The sequence below is a fragment of the Rhincodon typus genome, chromosome 38, assembly GCF_021869965.1.
Source record: "Rhincodon typus isolate 14 chromosome 38, sRhiTyp1.1, whole genome shotgun sequence".
NCBI lineage: Eukaryota > Metazoa > Chordata > Chondrichthyes > Orectolobiformes > Rhincodontidae > Rhincodon > Rhincodon typus.
The window spans coordinates 6,444,726-6,468,528 of record NC_063369.1 but is presented as its reverse complement, the minus strand read 5'-3'; the positions used below and the strand labels follow the sequence as shown (position 1 = coordinate 6,468,528).

General features: G+C 42.9%; 1 protein-coding gene across 1 annotated transcript in view; it reads right to left on the bottom strand.

Moving 5' to 3' along the window:
* notch3 (notch receptor 3) overlaps positions 1–23,803 on the bottom strand; it is a 141,377-nt gene that overhangs the window by 74,205 nt on the left and 43,369 nt on the right. The window contains exons 3-4 of the mRNA XM_048617806.1: positions 3,095–3,237; positions 830–1,165 (exon numbers count right to left, since the gene is read on the bottom strand). Of these exons, the coding sequence (XP_048473763.1) occupies positions 830–1,165; positions 3,095–3,237 (479 nt within the window). The remainder of the gene's footprint in view (positions 1–829; positions 1,166–3,094; positions 3,238–23,803) is intronic.

The following is a 23,803-nucleotide window of genomic DNA, read 5'->3' as shown; positions in this document are numbered from 1 at the left end:
GTATCACAGGCCATATTTAGTACATTTCACTTGTGGACTGTCACATTCTTTACCAGTGTCTCTACCGGACCAAATTATTTTGTCAAATATCAAGTGGACAAATATCCTTCTCTCCAACTCAATCCCAAAATAGTCAGGGTGCTTGTTTCCTTAATCATTAATTAAAGCAAAGGGAGATCAAGCATGCAGACCAATAAGGTGCAACCTGTTCACATAGATTTGCTCTGGCCTCCTGTCACTTTCACACTGAGTTCTCTTTAATGTAGATGTTTGCTAATCAACCTGTTCAGAGATGTTATTACACACCTCTGGAGCAGATAGGACCGGAAATCAGACCTCCTGGTCTAGAGGTAGGGACTCTACCACAGTGACATAAGAGCCCCCACTCCCTACATTGTCATGCAAGGCAAAATTGTACAGCAAGATCAACAAATTAAGTTTTTAAAAAATATAAGGAGGCAACATACTTTCACAGGCCACATTGATGGGATGACCTGCTGATGTTAAGGGATTCTAATCTTGCATATTTTTCCTGATACATTTAAGAGAAAACTGGATAACTACACGTGGGACGAGGAAGATATGCTGAAGTACAGTCACTGATAAAGAAACTAGCACCAGCATATTTAAGAGAAAACTGGATAACTACACGTGGGACGAGGAAGATATGCTGAAGTACAGTCACTGATAAAGAAACTAGCACCAGCATTGACTAGTTGGGATGAATGGTTTTTTCCTGGCTGAATGTTCTGTATGATTAACTAGTCATGGTTTTAATCACCGGTAGAAAGACCTTACCACCATGAACAGGTAGACATTACATTCCTACCTGGTAAACAGGCACATTCGTAGGTCAGGTCCCCAGTTTGCCGGCAGGTCCCTCCATTCTGGCATTGCGAGGGGGCACAGGGGACGTAGATACTCTCACACTGGCGCCCTGTGAAGCCAGCTGGGCACTGGCAATAGAACGAGCCAGGGGTGTTCACACACAGGCCTCCTTGCTTGCAGAGGTTGGGCACTTTGCATTCGTCAATGTCCGTGCGGCAGTGCTTCCCACTGAATCCTGGTGGGCATGTACAGTTGTAGCGGTTGTTCCAGTTTGTACAGCGAGCTCCGTTCGCACATGGGCTGGTAGCACAGGCGTCTATCTGTGAGCAGTTAGCTCCTGAGGAATGAAAGAAGGGCCATCACATCTGACAGCAGTAGAGCTCCCTTACTATAAAATTTAGTGCATTGTTAGCTTAAAGGAAAGAACCCCCAATAATTCTCTCTGTTTAAATGAGCTGAGGTAGGGTGGACCTTCCAGCAATTCACCCAAATGGCCGTTCTTTTTAGTTGAAAGTATCCAGCAGACTGTGTGATCATGCGGCCACCCTCAATACTTGCACTTCCAGCCGTGCCTACTAGATGGCAGCGAGGAATGGGAGCCTTGGCTGATTTATCCCAGTCAACGCCAAAGGAACATGGAGCTAATTGCTGATTCTCCTCCTATGGGAACTAACCAATGTAACACAGATCAGAAGCTGAAAGTGGGATCTTGCTGCTCTACATGGCTCAACAAGGACCATACATATTTACATAGCCATTTTCCACTAAGAAAGACCCAGAGATTTCTGACTAAAGGACAATAAGAATCTGATACACTTTTGCCCACACAATCTCATTTAGATCCATAACGTTCCTTTACTATTTAATCTAGGCTGTGATTTCAAAGCTTAGCAATTGTATATACCTTGAGTAGAATTTCTTGTTGTGTGCTAAAGTATCTGCTTGGGTAACAACGTCCAAAAACTCTGCTTGTATCTCAGGTAATGTTAAAACTAAATCTGTTTGTTAGGATGAGATGGGACAGCCCAGACTGCACACCTTCCAGAGACAATGTCAACGAGTCATGATTCAGAGCACTTATTTTCCCCACCTTCTCCACCCCAGCACTTCTTTGCTTTGGGATGTGCAGAGTACTGGATAAACACATGAGTTTGTCAGAAATGTTCACTTTATGCAGCTATGTTTGACCTGCCGTTTTCACTGTTTAGAAATGATATGCAAAAAAGTGATGTGTGAGACATCTGAAATGACAGCAGGCTGTAGCATTTAGCCTTCAGTCAGAGGAAGGAGATACTGCAAATAAAAAGGTCTTCTCCTTGGAGAACTCTGAGTTACTGGTCATCAAAAACCTGAAGAATATGAACATAAGTATTGTAAGAAAGTCACTTGAGAACGACTTGCATTAAAACAGCACCTTTCATGACCTTAGACTGTGCTGACATACAGTAACGTAGGAAAAGCAGCAATGAATGTGTGCACAGTAAGCTGTGACAAGCAACAATGTGAAAATATGCAATTAATCTGTCTAGGTGAATATTGAGTGAGGGGTAAACATGGGTCAGGACACAGAGGTGAAGTCTCTTGCTCTTTGAGCAATCTGAATGGCACTGTTTTGCATCCACCTGAGAGGGCAAATGGGTCCTCAGTTCAAAAGATGTGATTTCTGTCTCAGTTCTGCATTGGACAGGTCAGCCTAGATTTCATATTTGAATCCCTGGAGTGGGGTTTAAAAATCATTGTAGGTGAAAACTTAGATAGCTGAAGTACATCAAGTAAGACAAGGATGGTAGTAGGTTTATTCCTCATCAAACAATGAAAATAGTCACTTTAGCTAATACTGTGATATTAAAAATCAGTTTCAGTTGCCCAAAAACTGGGGAAAACTTTAAGTAAGGAAATCAGCTGATATTGTCAGTCCTGATCGTGTGATTCTGTGTTGAATAAATGTAGAAAATAGGAATAGGAGTAGGCCATTCAGTCCTTCGAACCTAGTCCATCATTCAAACCATCATGGCTGTTTATCAATTCAGTGCCCTGCTCCTGCTTTCTCCCTTTGATCTAGTTAGACTTAAGAACTATATCTAACTTTTTGAAAACATTCAATGTTTAGGCCTCAACCAGTCTCTGTGGCATAAAATCCCAGTCTCACCACTCTGTGGGTGAAAACATTTCTCCTCATCTCAGTTCCACACTGCATCTTTAGACTGTGACCCCTGGTTCTGTGCTTCCCCAGGTTTAATTTTCTCCAAGCCTGGCGCTAGCTTACCTCGGAACCCTCGTGTACAGCTGCATGTATACTGTGTGGTGCCACCAACTACGGAACTGGAGCATATTCCTCCGTTTAAACATGGTGTCCTTTGGCAGGGGTCAGAAAACTGGCACAAGTCCCCAAGGTAACCAGGCCGACATCTGTATAAAGCAAGAAAAGCATGAGGCCATTAGTTCTTTGTCTGCCTTGGGGATAGGCACAATTAAAAGCCATGGAATGAACAATTACTCAAAGACATTCAGTTTACAGAGCTAGCAAATCTTCAAACTCTTCTATAAACTGACCAAACAAACAAAACATATGGCCCAGGAAAGTCTCAGGTATGTGTTCTTTCACTGGCTATTTCAGCTGAAAACATAGTACAATTATAATATTAAACACTGGGGGCATGGTCGCTCCGTGTTCAATCACCACTTATCCTTCATCTTACTAAATGTATTTACACTCATTTTTACTGAAAATAGATCTGGCACCATCACATGTGGTCTCTGTGGTCAAACATCTTCTCGACGCTAGATGCTTTGGCTTGCGTGGACCAAAACCTCCGCAAATAGCTTCCACCTTGGAGGCCCCCACCAACTAACTGAGGCCTTTAGGGTTAAGGGCAGTATGACATGGTTGACAGAAAGATACGGCTTCCACTTGAGATGGAGACTAACATTTGGATCCAAAAACGCAAGGTAGTCACAACCTTTTGGCAGACAGTGGCAAGAATGTGGAAGTCACTACCGAAGGTGGTAGTTGAGTAAACAGCATTTTGCTTTGTAGTGGAAGGACGATAAGCACGAGGAATACAATGATATATTGATAGAGTGAGATAAAGAGGGTGATGTGGCACACTGACCCTTCAGTCTCAACAACCTGTTCTTGTGTTGTCAAAACCGGCAGCACTTTCCATACAGCGCAGAGGAAATGAGAGAGAGAAAAGAATTCAGTGTTTGAAGTGAGGGTTAACTTTTGCACTGAGATGTTTCTGCAGGAGGAGGGGGAAATGACCAAAAGAAAATTAGAACAATTATATTAGGCCAATGATGGAACGTTTAACTGATAACATCGTTGGTTATAAATCTGCAGCAAGTGGAGGAGCTTGGGTTTCTCAGGCTCATAACTGTTAAACATACAAATCGGACAGCTTGTTCTCATCAAGCAGCCCTGAGTCCAGGCAGGGTTGCAACGCGGCTGGATGGAGGGGACTTTCCCACACTATCATCTCCCTAGCCACTGGGGCTCTGAGGCATCCATTGGGCCAGCTGCGTTTCCTCAGCGTCCACCGCCCGCCCCCACTCTTCTGTCTCTAGTCCAGTGCTCCCTTGGAGCTGCACAGTCATGCAGCAGCCCAGAGATTCTCGCCAGGCACTGCTCCCTTTATTACGTGCAAACAGTTGTCCAAAAAAAACAAATTAAAGGGGCTGTGCATTTAAATAAACCCCCTCACGTTCCAGAATAAAGAGTATGCTGCTCATTAACCCACCTCATCCCCACCCCCTGCTCCCACCGATGTTTGTTTCAGGGCAGTTTTAGACTTTAGGCTGTTAACTGTTTCCTTCCAACATTTCACTGCCCCACTGGCCAGGTGAAAGGTCACCTCATTATCACTGACTGTTGTGCCTGTAATTGACAAGACACCAACTGGACTGACTGTGGGCTGGGGGTTGAGGGGAAGTTTTCAGAGGGTTGGGGGGAGAGGTGTTTGGAGTGGAGGGGAGATTTTCTGGGGATGGATGGGAGGTTTTCAGGGGATGGGGGAGAGGCATTGTGGAAAAGTGTTGAGGTGGCAGCATTGTGGGGTGTAGGTGTCGGGTAAATTGTTGGGAAGTTGGGGGCGTTGTTGGTGTTGTGGTGGTTTTGGGGGCAACGTTTGGAGAGTGAGGAGGGATGTTTGCGGTGGTGATGGGAGGTGTTGAGGCGTGTGTGGTGGGGGGAAGAAGTGTTAGAGGATGTGCGGTAGTGACAGCAGGTTTTCAGGGTGGGGGATAATTATTTGGAGTGGGGGTCGGTGTTTGGCTGTATGTGGGTTTTTTGGGGGCTTGGGAGAGGGGAAGATGTGTTTTGGGTGTTGGGGAGAGGTGTTGGAGTATGTGGGGGGGGGTAGATGTTGGGAGGTGGAATTGGAGGCAGGGGAAGGTGGCAGATGTTTGTGGGGGCGAGGTGTTTGGAGACTGGGGGGTAATGTTGGAGGTGGGGGAAGGAGGTGGGTGTTTGTTGGGCGCAGGTGGTTGGAGGGTGGGGGTTGGTGTTGGAGGCAGGGTAAGGTGGCAGGTGTTTGTGGGGAGGGTGAAATTTAGGTGCTGAGGGTCTGTGTAGTGGAGGTGTTGGACTGGGTTGATGTTGGTCGTAAAACTGCTGGGGTTTAGTCACAGAAAATAAAGGCGTTTTCCTCAACTCCAGATGCTGGCTGCACCAGCATTTAGGTGAGGCCCCATCGAGAGCAGCCACAGATCGAGGAGAAACCAGCGTCAGTCAGCACCACTGTTAATGTGGGATGTAAGAGATGCGATGATGTTATTTCTTGGAAAAAGGTAACCTGAAGTCAACAGAATGGCACCACAGCTAAGGGTACCCCTTAGCTTGCCTTATTTTTCTTTGCTACTGGGTTTGGCAGAGAGGCAGATTCCTTCCCTTTCACACCTCGGAATCCTGCTGGTTATATTGTCAGCCATTAGATTTTAAAAGGGTTTCAAATTCTTGCAGGGTTGGTGTTTAGCTTTTAGCTATCTGGCATTCATCGAGAGCTTTTCATGACACCAGACATCTCAAGCTCAATGAACTCATTGCTGCGATATAGGAAGTAGCCATGTCCCACAAATAGTAAGGTGATAATAATGCCCTTTTTCTTTTTGAATGATAATAGCCAGAGTATAGGGAGAACTCCCCTCTTCCAAGAAATAGCATCATGAGATCTTTTACATCCCACATGCAGGAGATGGTCCTCATTTTCATTTGAATGACAGGACAGATGGGCCTATAAGACGGTGCATCTGATAGTGCTGCACTTCCTCAGTACTGCACTAGAGTGTTAGCTTTGATTCTATGCCCAATACCCAGAGACTCCCAATTATTGTACAATGTATTGACAGTATGAGTTGGAGGTTGAGTAGAAATAGGAACTGGCAATCGGAGCCACCTGTTTGACCATAATCAAATATCTTGTCAGCAGCCACTGTTTAAAGAGAAACATTGATACCAGGCATTTAGTTCATGTATTCATGACAGGAGGTATAGTGAGATGGGTAATTACAGAACTGCTCCTCAAATGAAGGAGCTGAAAAGGGTTAAGCAATGACCTGGTCATTTGTCGATTTGAAAGTTGCTAGGAGTGAATGGGTCAGTGTGGCCATGGGGACATTTAATTGGTCTTTGTATGTCAGGGAACTTGGCCCAGCTTTCTCCCAGTTACTATTCAGCAGCTGACCCATCAGAAAGAGCTTACATTGCTGAAGAGATTGGCAGAGTTGGTGTGGAGCTGGGGGGAGAGGAATTAGTCCAAAAGAAATCTATACATCATTCTGAAGAAAAAGTGAAAAATGATTGAAAATGATGAATGATACCACAGAGGGAGTCTCACTATTGCTGTTTTGTGGTGACCATTTTGCCTCCTTTTGTTTTCTCCTGGTGGACACAAGAATTAAGACTAAAACATAGCATTGTGGGGAATGAAAGGGGTCGCGAGGTGATCTGCTGCACAATGAGGTTGATTCAGGCCTCAGGCTTCGTTTTTCCACCCTTAAAGTCCAGCGACTGCATTCCACAAGCCTCAGTCTCTACTGCTGCGGAAATAGGCTGATCCACTAATCATAATCCACCCGGATAATGAGGGATTACACAACCCCCTCTGAGGCAGTCTCATTCCATCTCGCAGCAGCCGCTTTGGCCCTTTGAGGCCTGAACTTTGCCTCTTTTTCTCTTCCCCACAAAACAGAGCCAGCTTCTTGCCATACAGCGTTGACTTTTTTTTAAACTGATAATGTCACTCCTTCTTCTATCCCTTTAAAAGAGACATTTTCTTTCCCCAGTTGTTCAGTGCAGAAAATCAGGTGCGGTGTAAAGCTACTCGCTAGTGGCCTTGTTAATGCTCCCAGTGTGGACTTGTTGCAAAAAACCTGATTCTAGGCTGAGAGTAAGTTAGGTAGGCTAAGTATTGTGTGAAATTCTGGTCTCCCTCCTATAAGAAGGATGTTGTGAAACCTGAAAGGGTTCAGAAAAGATTTACAAGGATGTTGCCAGGGTTGGAGGGTTAAGCTATCAGCGGAGGCTGAATAGGCTGGGGCTATTTTTACTGGAGCATCGGAAGCTGACAGGTGACGTTATAGAGGTTTATAAAATCATGAGGGGCATGGATAGGGTACGTAGACAAGGTCCTTTCCCCAGGGTGGGGGAGTCCAAAACTAGAGGGCATGGGTCTAAGGTGAAAGAGGAAAGATATAAAAGTGACCTAAGGGGCAACTTTGTCACACAGAGGGTGGAACGTATATGGAATGAACTGCCAGAAGTAGTGGTGGAGACAGGTACAATTACAACATTTAAAAGGCATCTGGATGGGTACATGAATAGGAAGGGTTTAGAGGGATATGGGCCAAATGGGACTAGATTTATATAGTCTGGTCGGCATGGATGAGTTGGACCGAAGGGCCTGTTTCCATGCTATATATCTTTATGATTCTATTGGAACTCTGTTTTTGTTACAGATTGCCACATCACTAACCACTCTCTAGGTGGGACAGAGAGTGGCAGAACTGTTCCCATGTCAATGTGTCAGCATGCAAATTGCGGCAATGTAGGCCAGCAGAGTCAATAAAACTTCTCATTTTAAAAAATTAGGGGAACAAAAATTCATCTAATGCAAAAGGGGCCATATTTTTCAAATATGACTCCGTACTCCCTCAGTTCTCCTCCAGCCCTCCAATATTTCTGCATATCTGCAATTCTGGTCTTTTACTCTTCATCACCACACTAATTAGCTGCCTCGGCCTTAAATTCTAAATTCCCTCCCACAATCCCTTTCTTGTCTCCTCTCTCCTCCACTCAGACTCTCACAAAAACCTCTCTTTTTGACTGAGTTGTTTTGGTCAGCCATCCTCATATGAGCTTTGGAGGCTCACTGTTCTCTTTGATTAAAGCCCTCTGGGAAGGACCTCAAGGAATTTTGCAGCGTTCAAGGTGCTATATTAATGTAAATTGTTGCCATCACTTTACCTCACTGCCCCGTTAGACTCCAATTTGCCCTAATTCTCTCCTGTTGTAGGGTCATCTAGCTCAGCAAAGGCTTAAAGCTCTGACTTTACTATGTGGCTTACTTTCATACTGGCCAATGTCTTGAATAAACTGAACCATCAAGAAAGGCAGCGTTTAGTCTGTCAGCGCCTAGGCTAATGGATGAGACCCTGCCCCGGTCTGTGTGGCCCACTTCATCGAACAAAGAAATACACTGCTGAAAAGCACTGAGTAAGATGGGGCTGGGGGAGGGGTCTGGTCGCACCCATAAAGTGGGAAAATACACAAGAAGGTTCGCTCAACTGTTGTGTTTACTCTTGTGGGTTCAGCATCAAGACATTGCTGAGCTGACGCTGTACAGCACCTGTATTCAGTTTTCCACAGCACCACCTTCTGCTGGGCCCCATGTAAAGAAACTCGCCTGCAGTAAAATGGGGGCCAGGGTCAGAGGTTGCCTCCCAGATAATAAAAATATCATCCAGGTGAAGTGCTGCTGCTGACTACCCGACTGGTGTACAGCATTTTCCTCCTCCACGTCTCCCTCCCTTGGAACTATTTCCAGCCAAGTTATTATTGCCTGAAATCCCAGTTGCCATGGTTTCACCACAGGCGAATGAGCAGACTTAAACTTCTGCCAGTCACACCGATACATAATTAGTCACAATGTCCCTCTCCATAATGTTGGTTTATACCAAAGCTTGGAGGAAGGATTAAATGTCACAGCATTGGTACTTAAAATAAACAAATTCCTTGCTAAAATAACTGTATATTTTGCAGATTAAAGCAATATCATTTTCCAGTACAATATTTAAAGGCTGTTAGGTTAGAATGAACTGCCTTGTTGGAAATATTTTGTTTGTAAACGAATGGTCATTCCATGTTTAGTTAACAGTAATTACTGGGGAAAAGAAAGAGATGTTTAGATTCATGTTTTGCAGCTTCTGCTCAAAGCTGATTCCTACATTTTGGGGTCATGGAAAGATGTTATTGCACTGGAGATGCTGCACAGGGGCTATTCTGGGCTGGAGAGTGTGAGTTATGGAAAGAGAGTTGGACAGACTCTTTGGAGCAGAGGAGACTGAGGGAGGACATGACTGAGATGCATAATATTCTGAAGGGCATAAACAGGAGGGAACCTTTGGGCTTGGTGGATAGATCAATGATCGGGGCCATAGATTTAGAGTAAGGGGCAGGAGGTTTAGATGGGATGTGAGAAAATTTTTTTTTCACCCAGATGGTGGGAATCTGGAACTCTGCTGTAAGAGTGGTAGAGGCAGAAACTGTCATAACACTTAAGAAGTACTTCGATGGGCACTTGCGATGCCGAAGCAGAAGGACCAAGTGCTGCAAAATGGGGTTAGAATTATTAGGTGCTTGTTTATGACCAGTGCAGACTTGATGGGCGGGAGGGCTTTTTTTCTGTGTTCTAGACTTCTATGATTCTATTTCAGCTCTGTTTCAAGGTTTGAGCACACCATCTCAGAATGGTAGTTGGGTTCCACAGTCTTATCCTTGAGCTCACAGGTCTGCACCTCAGTGTCTGCCTGAGCCTCGCAGCCTCTGGCATGAAGGAGAGTGACCTTCTTCAGCAAATGCAGAAACATGCACAATTGATTTTGTGTTTTTTGCTGAATTCTTTCTCAATCCCTGAGTTGACATTAACCAGGTGCTTAGCTCATGTGTAACAATATGGAACAGGGAGGTGATGGCCCAGTGGTATTATTGTTAGACTATTAATCCGGAATCCTGGGCAATGTTTGAATCCAGCCATGGCAGAATTTGAATTTCATAGAAAACTAGAATTGAGGTCTAATGATGATCAAGAAACCAACATCAATTGTTAGAAAAATGCCAGCTGGTTCACTAATGTCCTTTACGGAAAGAAACTGCTATCCTTACCTTGTCTGGCTTACATGTAACTCCAGACCTACAGCAATGCGGCTGACTCTTAAGTGGCCTCAGGCAAGTAGGGATGGGCAATAAATGCTGGATGGGCAATAAATCCCTAACCAGGGATGCCCACATCCATGAATGAATTAATAAAAAATTTGAACTCTCCTTTCCTATAAAGCAGGACTTTTCACTTTTCTACAACAGTCTTTGTGACTGAAAGCCTCTAAACCCCCTTGTGATCACAACTATTAGATCAGGGAGAGAGGATATATAAAAATGGATTAAACAGGTTAAATTCTAAAGAATGATAAGGGAATTCTCCCAGTGTCTCGATTCACATTTATGCCTCAACCAATATCTTTAAAACAGATTACCTGGTCGTTTTTCCCTCATTGCTGTCTGTCAGAGTTCACTGGGTGCAAATTGACTGCCACATTCCTTTCAAAGCATATTGCCTTCGAAGTTTTCGAAGGACAGTTTCTTGCATTAATTGCAGGTAAACTGTGATTAATTCTGTGCAGGTGTAAAGCGTTAATTGGGGTTTCACAAGCACAACATAAAGAGACACTTTCTGAAACTGTGACCCAACCATGAGATGGTTCTAAGCAGTTTATAGTGAATGAAGCACTTTTAAAGTGTAGTCACTGCTATCATGTCAGAAAAACAGCAGCCCATATGCGCAGAGAATAATTCCCACAAACAGTAATGCGATAATCACCCTGATAATCTGTTGTTTGCAATATTGAGGGACACTGGAGAGAACTCCCCTGTTCTTCTTCAAAATAGCACCAAAGGGAGCTTTCACATCACCCAGGCTGGTAGAAGAGACCTTGATTTAATGACTCATCCTAAAAAAGGCACCACCAACAGCGTAGCACTCCCCCAGTTCTTAATTGGAATGTTGCTGTAGATTTTAGTGCTCAGGCCTTGGATTGGAACCTTCTGACTCCAAAGCTACCAAGTGAAGCCTGGCTGACACTATATCAAAACCGAAAGAACTGCAGAACTGTTCTGAGGAAGGGTCACTGGACCCGAAACGTTAACTCTGTTTTCTCCTTCACAGATGCTGCCAGACCTGCTGAGCTTTTCCAGCAACTTGTTCCTGGTTGATACTAACCATTAAAGTGAGTTAGGAGGTGAATGTGTGTAATGTTTGGTGCTGCAAATAAATGTAAGGCTGAGTAAAAACTCAGTTCTTTATCATCTTTCACCAACTGGCCTTCTGGAACAGAATATCCTCAAGGCTTTCATTATGCAACAAGCTGAATCCCAGCAACAGTCTGTGCTCTCTTGGGTGGCAACAAGGAAATCAAGACCAATACCTGTCTGCCAGAAAAGCCAATGGCCTAAGCCAACATCTCCATTCCAACCTATCCTGACCAAGGTGGGCACAACAGTTCACTTTGCATTTGCGATGATCTTGATTGCATCGTTGCCATGGTCACTGCACTATGGATTTCAGCCATTCTGATGTCTTTGTTGTAAACCTTAGAATGTGAAATGAGAAAATAAAGTCCAGGTGGCCTGGGTCAGGATCCTCACCTACTGCTCATCTGTAAATGAAAAGATTTATTTACATACCATTGCACAAACCAACCCCTGTTCCCAGAGCTTGAAACAAGGAAGAAAGGAACAAAGGTCACTCTGTGCTGCAAATCACACCTTGTAATTCCTTGTGTTTGTTATCAGTGTGTGCCTGATTGCAGGGTTAGTACACATTACAATTGTGAGGCAACATCCTGCTCCCATTCACTCCAAAGCCTGAATTCCTGAGAGACAAGGCTGGTGTCTGGGTTGCAGAATCTTGGCTGGGGGTGGGGTGGATTGGGGGTGGTTAGTATTGGTGTACGGTGAAGATGCCAGAGCCGCAGATTTTAGTGAGTTTTCTGTGCCACTCAGAAACTCAAACAGTGAGGTTTTCCTTAAGTACACAGAAGATGTAAGAGTCCGCTGTGACTCTTAAAGGAGCTGCTCATGCTTAAAGGTACACCATCACATTGGAAGAAAATCTTATGGGACACAATTGAAGTTCCAGGCTGCAAATATGATGAGTACAATTGATTAATGCCTGAAAAACAAAAATCTCTGGAGAAGAGTCACTGGACTTAAAACGTTAACTCTGCTCTCTTCCCACAGATGCTGTCAGATCTGCTGTGTTTCTTCAGTAATTTCTGTTTTTGTTTCAGATCTCCAACATCTGCAGTTCTTTGTTTTATTTTAGTGATTAATGGCTTGACCACTTCCAGAAAGTTAACAATCAGGAGAACAATTAAAATAATTTTAAAATCTAGCATTTATAGAGAGCTTTTTGTGTACACTGGATGTCTCCAAGTGCTTTGCAGCCCAATGAAATACATTGGAAGTGTCGTCACTGTCCAAATGTATGAAATGCACAGGAAGCTCCCACAAACAGTAATGTGACATTAGACACAGACATTTACGGCCCAGATGAAGCCATGTAACCCACTGCATCAACAAAGTTCTGTCTACATTAATCTTATTTTCCAGTTCTTGGCCCATATCACCAAAGGCTATGACAATGTAAGTTAATATTTAAATACTACTTAAATGTTACGAGAGTTTCTGACTCAATCACCCTTTCAGGCAGCGGATTCCAGATCAAAAATCATGCTCTGGGTAAAGAGAGTTTTTCTCAATTCTGTTAGCCTTTTACCTCTTGCTCCTGGTCCGTCTATGAATGAAACAAGTGTTTTCCTACCTATGCCCCTCACAATCTAATATACCACTATCAGATCCCCTTTCAACCTTCGCTGCTCTGAGGAAAACAATCCTAATCTATCCATTTTTTCCTCATAATTCAAACAACCCAGCCCAGGTAATATCCTAGTGAATCTCATCTGCACCCTCTTTATGTTTCCTATAGTGTGGTGACCAGATCTGCACGCAGCACTCCAGTTGTGGCCTATCCAGTTTTTTTTATATAATCCCTACAGTGTGGAAACAGGCCCTTCAGCCCAACAAGTCCACACCGACCCTTGGAGCATCCCACCCAGACCTATCCCCCTATAACTCACACACCCCTGAACACTACGGGCAATTTAGCATGGCCAATCCACCTAGCCTGCACATCTTTGGACTGTGGGAGGAAACCGGAACACCCGGAGGAAACCCACGCAGACACAGGGAGAATGTGCAAACTCCGCACACAGACAGTCGCCTGAGGCTGGTTCCTGCGAAACCTCCCTGTTCTTCTATGCCTCAGCTAATAAAGCAAAGTAACAAATTTGCCTTCTTACCACCTTATCTACCTGGCCTGCTACCTTTAGGGATCTGTGGATACAAGCGTCAAGTTACCTCTGACATACAGCACTTTCAGGGTCCTTCAATTCACACTGTAATCCCGTGCATTGTTAGCCCTTCCCAAGTGCATTACCTCACTCTTTTCCGGGCTGAATTCCATTTTCCACTGGTCTGCCAGCCGATCTATCCATTACAGGTAATATCTTCCTGCCATTTACAACTATCCTCCTCATTATTTTCCATGTGCTAATTGTCCTGATATACCTAAACCTCTTTATCATTCCCTCTACACATAAGTCCAAATCATTTATGTACACCACAAGCAGCAGTAAGCCCTGTCAAGCCACTGGAAACAGTCCATGTCACAGAAACATTCCTCTACCATCATCCTCTGCTTCCTGGCTCTCAGTCAATTTTGGGTCAATTTTGGTGCCACTTTGCCTCGGATCCAACAGGCTGTCACATTCTTAACCGATCTGCCATGAGGGATCTTGTTAAAAAATTTTGCTAAAGTTAGTACAGACCACATCAAATGTATTGGTTACCTCCTGAAAAAACTGATCAAATTTGTCAAGCTTGACCTTCCCTTTACAAAACCATGCTGACTATCCTGGTGTAACTCTCCAAGTGCAAATATACTTTGTCACAAAGAATTCTTTGTAACAACTTCCCCACTACTAAGGTTAGACTGACTGGCCTGTAATTTCCTAGTCTATTTCTTCCTCCCTTTTTTTAATAATAGGGCACTTTTAAGAGCCCTCCAGTTCTCTGGCACTTCACATTACTGCCAGGGTCTCTGATATCTCCTCCTTTACCTTTTGCAAAAGCCTGGGATGTATCTCGTACAGGCTTGTGGATTTACCTACCTTTAAAGCTGCTAAACCCATTGGTATCTCCTTGTTCTATGAAATTTATTCTAATATTTCACAGTCCACCATCCTGATGTCCATTCCCACAATATCCTTTTCTCATGCGAGGTTGGATGCCAAGTATTTATTTATGACTGTGTCTACATCTTCTAGGTCCACACACAGCTAACTTCTATGTTCCCTACACTTTCACGAGTTATTCTCTTGCTCTTTATTTATTTAAAAAGAGCCGTTTGGGTTTTCCTTTATTCTACCCATCAATGCTGTCTCATGCACTCTCTTAGCTTTCCTAATTTCCTTCTAAAGTTCCCTCTGCACATCTTATGTTCCTCTAGGCACTCTGCTGTAATAAGCCCTCAGTACCTACCGTAAGTTTCTCTTTTTTTTCTTAATCCTAACCTTTACAGTTCTTGACATCCAGTATTCTCTGGTCTTGGCTCCACCTGTTGTGTTTACAGGAATATATTTGCCCTGGACTCTCACTATTGAATGCCTCCCTACTGCTGTGTCACAGTTTTATCTGCAAGTAGCTGCTCCCAGCCTACATGGGCCAAACTTACCTTAGGTAAATTAGTCTTTCCTCAGTTTAAGACTTTTAATTCTAGCCCATCCTTATTCTTTTTCATAACTATCTGAAATCTAACTGCGTTATGGTCCAAAATGCTTCCGTAATGATCTGCCTGGGCTCATTTCCAAATATTGTCCAGATCTGCCCCCATCCTTGTAGGTTTTTTACGTTCTTGCTAAAATGAGTTCTCCTGAATGCAGTTTAAGAATGTCGCTACTTCCCTACCTTGCACATCTAAAACTGTCCCATTTGATACCTGGGTAGTTAAAATCCCTTACTATTACAGCCTTATTAATCTTACACTTCTCTGAAATTTGATTACGTATGGTCATGAAATCCAGTTCTGTGATGTTCAGTAAAGGATCAATATTGGCCAGGATGCTGGAGATAACTCTATTGCTCTTCTTCAAAACAGAACAGTGGGATCTTTTAAGTCCACCTGAGCAGGATGCGATTCAACTTCTCATCTGAAAGATGGCACCTCTGACAGTGCAGCACGCCTTCAGAACTGTATTGCAGCATTCGTTTTGGTTTTTGTGCTCAAACCCTGGAATGGGATAAGAACCCAGAACCATGCAATCAGAGGTGAGCGTTCGTAGCATCCACAAAAAAAATGCGTTGGGTTAATATTTGACCGGTGCCTAGGTACAAAAATGTAGATTTCCCATTGTTCGCTTGACCAGCACGGTCATTCAATCGAGACTAGTTGGTACCTTGTTCAGAGAAGCATATTTTCTTCTCTCCTTAGCATACCATCCAAACACTATCCAATGTTAGCGACATTAAAGACGCTGGAAAAATGTAACTTGTTGTTGTGAAACAGAATGCCAACAATCACTGTTACGTGTGAATATAGTGGACGATGTCTGGTGCAAGCAATCACTGAACTAGCAGCTATCACCTTGGACAGAATCAACTGGAGAAAGAAAAAAAATAGCCCCAAAAGAAATGGATGCTAGTGCTTACTCCAGATGTTGCTATGGTAATAAAGTGCCCTGCATTCGTCACATTGAGAAAAGGGGACCTCCAGGTTACAACATGGAGGAATTTTCAGACTGCAATTTTTTTTGGAGAATGAGGAAATGTCAGTGGGTTAATGAATAAGGCCAGGTTAGTGAGAAATTCATACTGTGCTCTTCAAGATTCTGCATGCAATTTACTGTTTGTGTTGGCATTCAAAATGGCATCCATCCAGCTCTTTAAAGGATTATTGCTTCATAAACAATAGCAACTCTTCTGCAAATTGCAGAGAGTGCAGGGACAATCAAGCCAGCACTGCCTTAAAAAAGTAATAAACTGGTTCAGTATTACCAGGGGAAAAGAGGAGAAGCTGCTGTCTGAATCCCACTGTGAGATTTGTTCCTCCGCACTGATACTGGTTCTCAAAGATACAGATTGCCCTAATGTGACCTCAGTCTGTACTTCAGGGGTGGCGGGACAGGTCATCAAATTAAGTGCATTGTACTGAGATTTCAAGTCATGCTCACACAGTAGATCTGCCTTGACTTGAAAAATCCATTGTGAGGATTTTACAACATCCATAAACTATTATCATCCAAGTAGTACTCCACAGCTCACCTGAACTACTTCCTCATCTGCTTACACCTTTCTGGGTGGTATTACTCCTTAATATTGGAGAGTGAAGCTTGTGAATGATGTAGCCATTTTTTCTGGTAAGAACGAAGCCAGGTCTGAAAGTTTTTACATGGCATTGACATGGATTATTTGTGGTAAGAAAATTATAGGACCACAGCAGAAAATACTGGAACAGAAAGTCACAGGAGAGCCTGTTATAATTATCACTTACTGATTTAATGGTCAACTTAAGAAAGGTTACAGGCAAAATGTTACTTAAATAATGTTAATAATGTACATTTAAATAACATATTTTGAATTTAAAATACCAGATAAAGTTATTTTTTCTCTTTCATGGCATATGGGAGTCACTGGCAAGGCCAGCATGTATTGGTCATCCCTAATTGTCCTTGAACTGAGTGGCCAAATTGAAAGAACATTGCTGTGGGTCTGGAGTCACATGTAAATCAGACTGTGTAAGGATGGCAGATTCCCTTCCCTAAAGGACATTAGTGAGCCAGGTGGGTTTTTACAATTGGTGATATATTGAAGGTCATATAATGTGACTCACTGGTTGGAATGTACAGTAATTTTATATGAATGCAGCTTCAAAGGATTATATGACCCCAAAAGTACGTTGTGTAAATGTTTAAAGAGGCTAATGATTTTAACAGTTTATTTGTAGACTTAGCAAACAGTACACTCCAGAAATTGCCCTAATCAGATGCTCCTATTTGTAATTTGTTGTACATCAGGACCAACCCTCTCCCACTTCTACTCAGGTATTGCAACCTCACTGGCCACTTTAAACATTCATTTTCATTTAAAACAGAATACTTACCAAAGACACATGGTCAATAATAAATACTGTGTGTGATCATTAAATGTATACATAATTATATTCATTAAATATCTTGCCACTCAGGCAAACATTTAAGTTTTCCACAGTCATTTCCGAGGGGTCATATGCAATGTGTGATAACTGTAATTTTGTCTGTGGTGAACTTGTGAGGTCAAAAACAGAAATTAGGATGAAAATCATTATATCAACCCATGACTATCAAGGCAGTTAAGATAGGAGACATGCATTTTACTGACACTTCTTATTTTCTCTTCCAAACAGGACTTCCAATGAATGTTCAATAAAGCTCGCTTAGAGGAGTGGTCATGGAGAGAGGGTCCACTCCAAATGAATAAGCTGAGCCACAAAGTGAAAACTAGAAGGTGAAATTCCAATAAACATAAAACCTATGCTGTATCTGTGAGGGCTTTGTCTCTCCAATTTAAAAATTGGTCTCTTGAATTTCTATTAGTTGTCTCTTAAGATATTTGCAGCGCTCCAAGTGATTCAGTTAATTAACACACGGCCCAGAATCAAACTGTTCCTGAGTGTGGCCCTGAAACACTAGTTACAAATGAGCTCAACACCCAAGGTAAGAGGACACAGAGAAAGCGATATGTTCCTATTTCTTATACAGTAATGGATAGAATTATTAGCAATTTGAGTGAGGCTGCACTGTTGGCACAGACTTTCAGTACTACTGAATGTAGATCAGAGTTAATGATGGAGCCCTAGGTCAGGAGATAGAAACTAGTTATCATTACTAAATGGAACGGAGATCGACAGCTTCAGCTCAACTGCTGCTGAAACTTTCAGCCATACCTCAGTTACCTCTAGACTTGATTCTTCCTGGCCAGCCACATTTTATACTGTGTAATCTTGGGGTCCTCCAAAAGTCTGCTGCCCCATTCCAACTCACATGAAGTTCCATGTCCTATCACCCTTGTGCACACTGACCTACAATGGCTCCTGGTTAGCAATTAAGTCATCTTACTATATAAAAGTTTCATTCTTGTTCCAAATCCTTCCATGACCTTGCCCCCTCTTCATGTCTGTAATCTCCTGTAATCTCTCAGATACCTTATCTAATTCAAGCTTCCACAACACCTCTGATTTCAAATTTCCACAAGCCTGCAGCTGTCGAGTTCCTATTGTCTGGAAGTTCCTCTCTACCTCTTCTACCTCCTTTAAGATGCTCTTAAAACCTGCATCTTTGATGAAGAAACTGACTATTTATGCTCATTGAGTGACCACTACACAGTCCTTGGAGATAAAATCCCATTTTCACACTGATTATGCCATCCATTGAGTTATGTGGCACAAACTAGACAATATCCAGATTTGGGCAAGTAGCAAGTAACATTCATGCCACACAAGTGCCAGGCACTGACCATCTCCAATTAGGATAGAATCTAACCACTGAATCCCTCATTATCAATATTCTAGGGGTTACCACTGACCACAAACTGAACTGGACTATCCATATAAATACTGAGTCTACAAATCTTGCAGTAAGTAATTCACCTCCTGACTCTGTCCAGCATCTACACAGCACTAGTAGAATGCTAGACAGAATATCCCCCACTTGCCTGCTTGAGTGTGGCTCTGATGACACTCAAGAAATTCAACATCATCCAGAACAAAGCAGCGCACATGATTGACACCGCATCCACAAACTTTCACTCCCTCTACCACTGATGCTCTGTAGCAGCAGTGTGTATCATTTGCAAGATCTAGTACAGAAATTCACCCAGGCTCTTTGGACAGCACCTTCCGAACTCACTACAATTACCATCTAGAAGGAAAGGGTAGCAGATACGTGGGAATAACATCACTTGCAAGTTCACCTCCAAGCTACTTACCATCTTTGGAAATATATTGCCATTCCTTTGCTGTCCCTGGGTCATAAACCTGGAACTCCCTCCCTAGTGAGTCTACCTACACCAAATAGACTGCAGCAGCTCAAGGAGGCAGTTCACCACCATTTTTTCAAGGGTAAGTGGGGAATAAATGTTGGCCTCGGTTGTGATGCCCACATCTCATGAATAAAGACAAACACTACACTAAATGGAATAGATTTCAAACTGATCTAGCAACTCCAAGACTGAGGTGCTGTGGGCCATCAGAGACAGCAGAATTGTGTTCAACAGCAATCTGCAAGCTGATGACTCGGCATACCCCAGTCCACCATTACCGTCACACCAAGCCTGGTTCAATAAAGATCGCAAGAGAACGCAGCACCAGGCCTATCTATGTACCAAACCAGTGAAGCCAAACCAAAGGACTTCTTGCATACAGAACACATAGCAGTGAAGGATAGACAGCTAAGTGATTCCACAACCAACAAATCTGATCAAAGCTCTGCAGTGCTGCCACATCCAGTCATGAACAATTAACCAAATCATTGGAAGAAGAGGCTCCACAGTATCGTATCCTCAATGATGGAAGAGCACAGTAGGTTAATGGAAAAGATAAAGCTGAAGAATTCATAGCAAGCTTCAGCCAGAAGTGTGGCGTGGATAATCTATCTCAGCCTCCCCCCACCAGAAGACCCCAGAATCACAGATGGCAGTCGTCAGCCAATTTGATTAGTGATATCAAGAATTGACTGAAGACACTGGATACTGCAAAGACTATTGGGCCCTGACTATATTTTGGAGATAGCACTAAAGGTATATGCTTCAGAGTTTGCTGTGCCCCTAGCCGAGTGATTTAGTACAGCTCTGACAGTGGCATCTATCTGACAACGTGGAAAAATTGCCCAGGTATATACCATTGCTGAATCCCTTACTACCACCATCATGGGGGTTACCACTGATCAAAACTGAACCGGACTAGTCATATAAATACTGTGGCTACAAGAGCAGATCAGAGCTACGAATCCTGCAGCCACTAAGTCATCTCCCAACTCTCTAAAGCTTGTGCACCATCTACAAGGCGCAAGTCAGGAGTGTGATGAAATACTCCCCACTAGCCTAGATGAGCACAGCTCCAATGACAGTCAAGAAGTTTGACACCATCCAGAACTAAGTAGCCCGCTTGACTGGGGCTCCTTCCATCACTGACACTCAATATAGCAGAAGTGGGTACCATCCAGAAGATGTAATGCAGAAATCCACCCAAGTTCCTTAGACAGACCTTCTAAACTCACAGACACGATCATCTAGAAGGACATGTGCAGCAGATACATGGGAATACCACCATCTGCAAGTTCCCCTCCAAGCGATTTACCATTCTGATTTGGAAATATATTGCCGTTCTTTCAGTGTAGCTGGGTCAAAATCCTTGAATTCCAACAACATTGTAGGTCTACCCACAGCACACGTACTGGAAGGCAACACACCATCAGCTTCTCAAGGAAGTGGGAATGATGGTAAATAAATACTGACTCAGCCAGTGAAGCCCACGTCCTGTGAATGAGTAATAAAACTTATCATGGACCTCAGCATCAAATTTTGTTTTATAAGGTTCTTTCAACTCCTGTAGGATTATATTAAAGGCATTATTCATATAAATGCTGTCTTTGTGGAGAGTGATCTAGAACATGATTGCCTGGATGGAGTTAGGCCTGTATCACTAATTTTCTGACTGCCTGATGCACTCTTACCATGATTGAGACAAGGAGTCAGGAGCATGACTTCACACAATTAGCTTGATAAACAAATCTGAAAAGTAATAAGGGGCCATCATTTTTAATAGGAGTACCTATTAGGTCCTTAGAATCAGAGAGCTGGGCATTAAATCTATTCACAAGCAGACTGTCCCATTTCACAGCACAGTAAAGCTTTCTGACTTGCAGGAGATGGCCGTACATTTGGCTGACAGCTGCTGAGATAGGCCAACATATCCTGACAAAGCAAAACCTTATCCATAGAACATGTGCAGTGTTCAGACAGGACGAGTGGGGAGTGTTGCGGGGAGCGGGGGGGAATAGAAAAGAGTAGAACCTAAGCGCTTGCCTGATCTGCATATAAAAGGATTTGTCAAACACCAGCACCATAGGCCAGATGCCACCAACAGCGAAGTCTCCATAGATTCCTGTATTGGAGTTCGAAGCTTGACAACAATGGTGAGAATAAAAGGCACAAATACACAAGAGTGTAGCATTTGAGGCCTCCCCACTCCCCGGCCCCTGTAAATACAGTGGGAGCTAGACAGACACCTACCTCATCCAAGCATGAGGACAATGACATTCCTTCTAACGAACAGAATTCTCAATCAGATGCTTGTCCAAGAACTATAATATTCCGTGTTTATTTATTATTGGGGCTCATGGGTTTGTGCTAAAATGCAACTTCTTCAAGTAAAGTTAGAAGTTTGAGTGTGCAATCCATCATTAAAGGTACATTGTTAGTCATTAAATAAGTACAAATAATGGCTCACAATTAAGGGTGTACGATTACTAAACACATGCAATTATCATTTAAACTGCACAGTCATCAATAATGTACAGACTAACCTTTATTATACAAACACAAGACAATACAAAGCCTCAAATCCATAACATCATTTCCAGATGACATCAGCTGATGAAAATAGCACTGGTCTTCCGTCCCACCCAAATCCCTACACCACATTTCACAAAAATAGAGTCTCTTCAAAAGATATCACCGTGGCTTAAGTATGGTTTTTAAATGAAAGAACTCACTGAGATGTTTCTACTGACTATCTCCAGCAATCTTATTTTTTGATTAACAAAACCACAACTAAGGCTGTACAATTACCTACATAATGTGATAGTCTACTTTCCTAATCTTGAAATGCCAATGTTTAAGAAAAAGATCAGCCCCAAAAGATGAAACTAAGTCCTAGTTTGTGCCACCTGAAATATCTTGGTCATGGGAGCAGCCAGTGAGATTATGATGGAAATGACCTGAGACCATTCTACAATTCTATTCCATAACCCAGCATAGTATAAGTAATTTATTGTTACCTGTATTTGTGAAAGTGCAATAAAGTACAGTTTAACTGGATCAAGCCCATCTGTCATACTTTTCATGGTAAACTAGCTTGCTGCCAACTTGTGTTCCAAAGTTATATCTGAAAACTGATCACTTATTTTGATATGGGAATCATGGAATCATGTCATGGAATCGGAGTCAGGAGTCTTCAGAAATGGAGATGAAAATTAGGAGGAAGAAATTAAATGTGAGAAAAAGGCATTATGACAATAACTGCGCCACACACCTAATGAAGCCACCATGCAGAATGTGTTGACAAGCCTGTAAAAATCTTCCCATGGGACACTCAGTTCCCAATGCACTTCACCGCATTTAAACTCTTGATTGTAATCGGACACTAATTAACAGAAACAATCAACGTCAGGACTGGTTTGTGTTGGTTATATTGCATCTGGCCTACGAGCAGAGTGTTTGTATGATCTGGACAGAGCAGTTCCAGTCTGCAAAAGCTCTTTGTGCATTCAACTAAATAGTACAGTTATTTAGCATTACAGAATTCTCACTGATTTTGCCCCTCTGGCTCATCCCTTCCACTGAACCATGACTGTAACCATACTGACAATGGAGAGAACAGGATCTCTCCATTTGCCCTTACTGAGTTCAATGATAAAAGTGTGGCTGAAAAGCAGGCATATGGGAAAGAACGGAAATAGTCTGTAGACTTTAGACATTCATTCACGTCATTTTTTTTGGAGGGGTGGCAGGTAGGAGGAATATTTTGGTTTATTCAGAATCCCTTAAAGACATGAGTCAACTGTGCACGAAAATTCAAGACAAACCTTTACCTTACTAATTACACCTGTTTGTAGAATGAGGTACACCCAATGTCCAGGGATCAATCAACAGTTTATTCTCTCCCTCTCCTCAAGGCAATGATTCATGCAGTGGTATAATAAAACAGGCACTAGCCAGCCCATCTGTAGCTCACTCATATCCCCACCTTCAGGAACCTAAGTAATCTCAGTTCAAATCATCAACTGTGTAAGAGTGCCAGCTGATGGAATTCAAATTCAATTCATAAATCTGGAATACAAATCTAGTCTCAGCTAATAACACCATGAAATATCATCAATTGTTACAAAAGCCCATCTAGTTCACTCATGCCCTTTGGGGGAAGGAAATCTGCCATCCTTTCCTGGTCTGACCACATGTGACTCCAGACCCACAGTAATGTATTGACTCTTAACTGCCCTATAAAATAACCCAGTCAGCTATTCAGTTCAGAGGTAGTAGGAACTGCAGATGCTGGAGAATCTGAGATGACAAGGTGTAGAGCTGGATGAACACAGCAGGCCAAGCAGCATCAGAGGAGCAGGAAAGCTGACGTTTCGGGGCTAGACCCTTCTTCAGAAATGGAAGAAGGAAGATGGAATTTCTGAAGAAGGGTCTAGGCCTGAAACGTCAGCTTTCCTGCTCCTCTGATGATGCTTGGCCTGCTGTGTTCATCCAGCTCTACACCTTGTTATCTCAGCAATTCAGTTCAAGGCGATTAGGGATGAGCAACAGATGCTGGCCTGCCCTTGAAAG